This window comes from Stenella coeruleoalba (assembly GCF_951394435.1).
Source record: "Stenella coeruleoalba genome assembly, chromosome: 1".
Lineage (NCBI taxonomy): Eukaryota > Metazoa > Chordata > Mammalia > Artiodactyla > Delphinidae > Stenella > Stenella coeruleoalba.
This window is the reverse complement of record NC_137169.1, coordinates 42,228,955-42,234,954: the sequence shown is the minus strand read 5'-3', so window position 1 is coordinate 42,234,954 and position 6,000 is coordinate 42,228,955. Positions and strand designations below refer to the sequence as shown.

Sequence of the window (6,000 nt, the reverse complement as noted above, 5' to 3'; positions counted from 1 at the left end):
CCACTCCACAGTCTCACTGTGGCAGTTGGACAAGGTGGCTTCTCAGATTATCTGACTGGTGACTTCTCTGATTCTCTGACTTCTCTCCTAAACTTACTTCACTTCCCCAGCTTCTCCTACAACATGTAAGATATAATTCCTGTAATAAATTCCTTTTCTCATACATGATAGTGGTTCATTTTCCCCAATCAAAACTTGACTGGTATGAATAGAGAAATTCCTGATGGACTTTGAGCCTGTTCTGTCTGTTCCTGAGGCCCAGTTACAACCTTGTGTTTCCTGTATTTAGTTGCTTAACCATTATTTGATTCTATTTACAAAATAAAAAATTTTTCCTAAGCTAATTTGCGTTGGTTTCCAGGTATTTGTGATTAAAAAAAAAAACTGTAACCAACACCCTATGGCAATGTTAATTATGGATCTCTTGTATTTCTTCATGCCTGTGAGCAGAGACACAGACTGCCAAACTCTTTTCAAGGACGTTTATGTAGCAAAGAGTCTTGGAATATATTGTGGCTTCCTATGGTACAAAGGGCACGTGTGCTTACTGCCCATTATAAAATATCTGTTTCCCTCATTCAGTGTTCCTTTCCCGTTATGCAATCCACTGTGCAGGTATTATTTGGGCCTCTTCCTACTGCCCCGTGGGAACTGGGGCTCAGGAAATGAGGCAAAAATGATGTTACTTTGGCTATTGCTATTGCTATTGCTATGACTGTCCTTTGTCACTGACCTAAGAGACATGAAACTGTTGCAGGTTAACTTGTCAGCTGGTATGGATGGTGAAATCTCAGATCCTTCACAGTTCTTGAAAATAAGATTATTTTAGACTGGTGTAATTTCATATGAACTGCTCATTAGGCTTTTCGAATAGAACAATGTATATACCTATGATACAAAGTAACATTTTAATAAACAAGTAAATGTATTAGGTTTTGAAGAAATAAACTCAGTTTATTCTATCACTACAGTGTGACAATTACTTTAAGTGCATAGATCTCTTTATTTCTCATTTGTAATGACAAGAATTTGGTTAGGATGCTTTGGTTATAGTAACAGAAACAAGATTCTACTTTATGCGAAAAAGGTAGTTTATTTAAAAATTACAAGGGTACCTTACCAAAGCTAAGAAAAACAGTTAAAAACAGGGCTCAGGGATGGCGGCTAGTAACAGAAATCAAATCTTGTTAGCTTAAGCAAAAAGGGGAATTTATAATTAGGATACAAGGTTGCCTTACTAAGCCAAGGGTGGGAAACACGAAGGGCTGGAACAAGGGAATGGAGCACCGTTAGAAAGCCAGGAATCACATTCTCCTCATCTCTCATTTCTATTCTTCAGTTTGCAAATATTTCACTGCTCTCTCACTGCAGATTTCCTGTTTTTTTTCTTTCTAAACCACAGGGTGGGACATGGCAACTCATAGCTACCTAATTTATGTTTCCTCTATTCCAGAGATTAGTCAGGCTAAGGCTAGAATCTCTTATCTTCAACCCCAAATTCCTAGGGAAGCTTTAGAATCTTACCAGATTTAGAGATGACTTTCTTCTCTGAGACAGTAAGATAGAAGTTGGTAGAACACCAAGAGACAGAGACCAATTCAAAATACTTTTTACCACTCCTTACAAACCTTGAGCTGAAATAGCTTATTTTGATTTAGGGATGGATATAGAGAGATGTTCTCACAACCCATGAGATTTTCTCACAACTATAACCAGTAGAAATGACCAGGTGCTTCAACAGAGAGAGGTGTTCTAATACTTTTTAATATTCCCCCTAGGAGGGAAGTGATCAGCCTGGATAATGCTACTACCATATTTGAGACAAGTTTCTTTTCATTTATTGTAATAGGCATGATTTATCTCTTGGGAAGATATGCACAGGTCCTGGTATGAGTATTTTAAGCACAAAAGGTAATATTATATTTTGTTAATTGTTTTTCCCAAGAGAAAGAAAAACAGAGACTAATTACATGAAGGGTATTTGTGAGAAAGAGATTAAAAGAGATCAATTACAGGGTGGGTGTCAGAAATCCCTCAGCGCCATAAATAGAAATTTGACCAAGGGTCTCTCAAATTAGAGAGGAATTCTGATTCATCTAGCTTGAGTCACATGTCTATGAACATAGTTGCTCACATCTTCATCATAGTGGGGTAAGGGCTGGAGGGCTATTCTGAGAAACAGACATGGGAAAGGGCAAAGAAAATTATTTTCTGTATTCTTCACAGTGTTCCAGGCTCCTCTAGAGGAGCAAAGTTATATTGCTTACGAAAGTCATGGCATAATAAGATTTAAATGGTAGGTGATTTATGTATTTAAAATTCAGAATAGCTGACGGAAGTATTCTGCCCAGCCTTACCCACATTGAAATAAAACTGAAAATGTCAAAGTATAAAGAAATGCTGCAAATGTTTTATTAAAAATGTATTTGTGCTGAAGATTTCTTAAAGTATTTCTCCTATGTGTTGAAATACATTCCTATTATTTATTATGCCCTTTGATGAGATACAAGGAGTTAAACTTAATGTTTATGATATTGCTCTAGTTCTTCCTGTAATTTTGTTTCTAGAAATAATTGGCAAGGGAAGTAGGACCACTCTATGGTAAAGATCAAGAGAAGCAATATTAGCATGGACATGTTAAGAGACTCAGAAGCTGGTAATTCAGTTTTAACTTTACATGATTTCAGTGTACACAAAGTTTCAAAAGAAAAAAGTCATTCAATATTATGTTGAAGGTTTTGTATTTCAACCTCTGTATTTCTTCGTGTAAATATTCCCTTAATGTTGTCATCTTTTTGACCATCATAAAGTGTCATATTTAGTACATTTCCAGTACATTCTTCTAATGGAATGGTTGACAAGTATGAAAATACTTTCTCCATTACAGGCTCCCTGAGAAAAGGCATTGGAGGGCTCTTTTTCACTAGGGAATCATCAGAAAACCAGTCATCAGTTACTTCTATACTTTGGCTGTAATAAGAATCAGATGGTAACGTTGATAAGCTTAAGGTAACACTGCCGGGATTTGTTGCCGAGCTAGTCTCTGAGGAGTCACAAATGACCATTTTTGTTGCAAGGCAGAATTCATCTTTAGAATAATCTTTAATTGCTGTAAAAAAATTAGATTTACTATGAATATTACATATTTATGAGCCAAATCTTAATTATAAGGATAATGTTACTTTCTAAAATTCAAACTCTTCTTAGGGTTTTAATGAACAGGATGATGCAACAGTGAAAATGCTAAGTTGCTATCATCATCCATACAATGTTAAGTATGTAATGGGGAATCAGCAATATTTTCATGATAATCAAGAGTACAAAAATCTATTCTAAATAAAATCAACCTGTTTTAACAGGAGAAGATTCTAAACAGGCTAGAAAGCTCAGTTCTGGAATGTTCCTTAAAATTAGAGATGGTAGACAGTTTCTTAACTATTTATAGCTAAATATTGTCTTATTTAAAAAATAAATTTTAAAATGCCTCCTTAAGCAGGTAGATTACAAAATGTTTGATCCACAGTGGGAAGGGCCTATGAGTTGGCTTTATACCAAGTAAAGTAACAACTAACATTCATATAGTGCCTTACAATTTACAAAGCAGTTCAATATACTTCCAGATCTCATTTATCCTCTCAGTTATTCTTCAAGGTAGTTATTAGCTCTACTTCACAAAAGATATGACTGAGACTGAGACTTAAAGGAATGTCACCAAAATCAGATACAAAATGGACTTCAATCTAGATTTGTGTTACTCTAAGTCCCGTGCTTCTCCCACTACATTATTTATGCTGCACAGTTGTAAATAAAAAATGTTAAGTTTTAGAAAAGATCACATTTACACAATATCCTAAAATATCTTTTATAATATTTTACATGTTAATTTTTGATATGAATATATAACATTGTTAATGCTGTTTTAAATACCTTATTACATTTTACATTCAGCATTTCTAAAATTATGTAGGAGGGTAATGATTTGAGGTACTAAGTCAATATCTAAAGGGTTACAAAACACTCATGTCTTTTAACTCTCCATCATTACTATATGGCATTGACTGTGATACCTTTGGATTTAAAGAAGGGACAAAAATTAAAATTTCACATTTTAATTTAAGACAAGACATTATAAATCTTGTTTTCTAAAAAATATATGCCCATTCATATACTAATAAAAGTTTCCCTTGAGTTTTTATGATTTAAAAAAATATTTAGATACTTAGGATATATTTAGGATAGCCTCTTGATTCTTTAAAATGTGAATTGCTGGAAGTTGATTACAATTTATTCTAATAAATTGTTGAGAGAAAGTACCTTTTTTATGTGCTCTTTCCTTTTTTCTTTGCTCCTCCTACATAAAAAAATGTTATTTGTGTTTTAAAAATTAATAGTTTTTAAACAATTTGATATATATTTATATAAGAATAATATATTTTAACATCATAATAAATTTTTGATAGAATCATATTTTCCACGATATGAATTTATTTTACCAAACTATATTGACAGGAAAGAAAAAGTGTTGAGGTATCATCTGAAAAGAATGTGAATTGGTTCAAGAAGGCAGTCTCCAGGATAGGGAAGGAAGGGTGAAATAGAGTTCAACAGGATTATTTCTCTCCATTCTCACTAACTTAGAGTCACTTGGTTAAAACTAGAGAGGGCTAAAAAAGTAATTACAATTCCTAGACTTGCTCATTCTATTAACTAATAACAACAAGAAAGTGAATTCTGGCAGAAGGCTTTTATAAAAATGCGACTATTCTTTTGAAGCAAGTAAAACATTTGATCAAACAATACATTCCAGATGTGTTCTGGGAAGTGTGGTGGTGTAGTAGTTCTCAAACAGGGCATCAGAATCACCTGGTGTGTTTATTAAAATGCTGATTCTTGGACATAATATCAGACCCTACTAAAACAGATTTTCTGGCAGTAGGGTTTAGGAGTATGCAGTGTAACACACTCCTCAAGCAGTTCTGATTCAGTTTTTCCTTAGACCACTAGATAAACAATGAGTTAGTGCATAGGGTGTTTGGTATGCAGTGGGTGAAGACAGAGAGATAATACTGTCTCGTGTTACAGGGGAAGAGTGTGGGTATTCTATGCTGATTTTCATTGTCTTGTTCACCGAAAAAGGCTTGCTTAGGATATACATATATATAGGGTATACATATATATAGGATAACACATAAGTACTTTTTTTTTTTACAACTTACTTTACTTTTTGGTCATATATATAGGATAACACATAAGTACTTTTTTTTTTTTACAACTTACTTTGTATATAGGATATATATATGTATATAGGATATATAGGATAACACATAAGTACTTTTTTTTTTACAACTTACTTTACTTTTTGGTCATTTTCAACTTTTATTAATATAAATGCCAGTATAGGCTCCTGACTTACCTTGCCTGGATTTAGGACCAATTCAATTTGTGACTCCTGTACAAATTATATTAGAACATTGCTTCTCACACTTTCACGTGCCTATGTATCACCTGGGGGAGCTTGTTAAAATGCATATTCTAACTCAATAGGTTTGGGATAGGGTCTGAGATTTTGCATTTCTAACAGGCTCCCAGGTAATGCTGATATTGTTGGTCTGGAAACCACAGAGTAAGGTCCTAGACTGATTAAAATTCTACCCCAACTAAGGGAATGACAAAATGGGCATTCTTATATATTGTTATATATAAATAGGTATAATTTTTCTGGAGGGCAATTTAACAAATCCATTTCTAGAAATTTATTATGCCAGGTAAATAATTTTGGATTTGTATAAATATTCAGTTACCAGAATGTTCATCACAACATTGTTTAGCATTTTTAAAACCTACAATTTAAAATTCTAAAAGTAAGGAAATCTTTAAATATGTTAGGATATGTGGATATTAATACAATGAGTATTCTTTCAAAATGATACTATAGTATCAGAAGTAAGTAAAGACTCAAAAAAATGATGGGGATGTATAAAAAAGAGGAATAATCTTAAA

At 33.3% G+C, this 6,000-nt stretch overlaps 1 protein-coding gene across 1 annotated transcript in view; it reads right to left on the bottom strand.

Annotated features, from left to right (window-relative positions):
- Positions 1 to 1,115: 1,115 nt before the first annotated feature.
- The window catches only part of LOC307184616 (uncharacterized protein C1orf185 homolog), a gene marked incomplete at its 5' end in the record, with an annotated part of 72,168 nt that continues 67,283 nt past the window's right edge, over positions 1,116 to 6,000 (bottom strand). The window contains 2 exons of the mRNA XM_079918232.1: positions 1,116 to 3,109; positions 4,315 to 4,351. Coding sequence (XP_079774358.1) covers positions 2,715 to 3,109; positions 4,315 to 4,351 — 432 coding nt within the window. The 3' untranslated portion in view covers positions 1,116 to 2,714. The remainder of the gene's footprint in view (positions 3,110 to 4,314; positions 4,352 to 6,000) is intronic.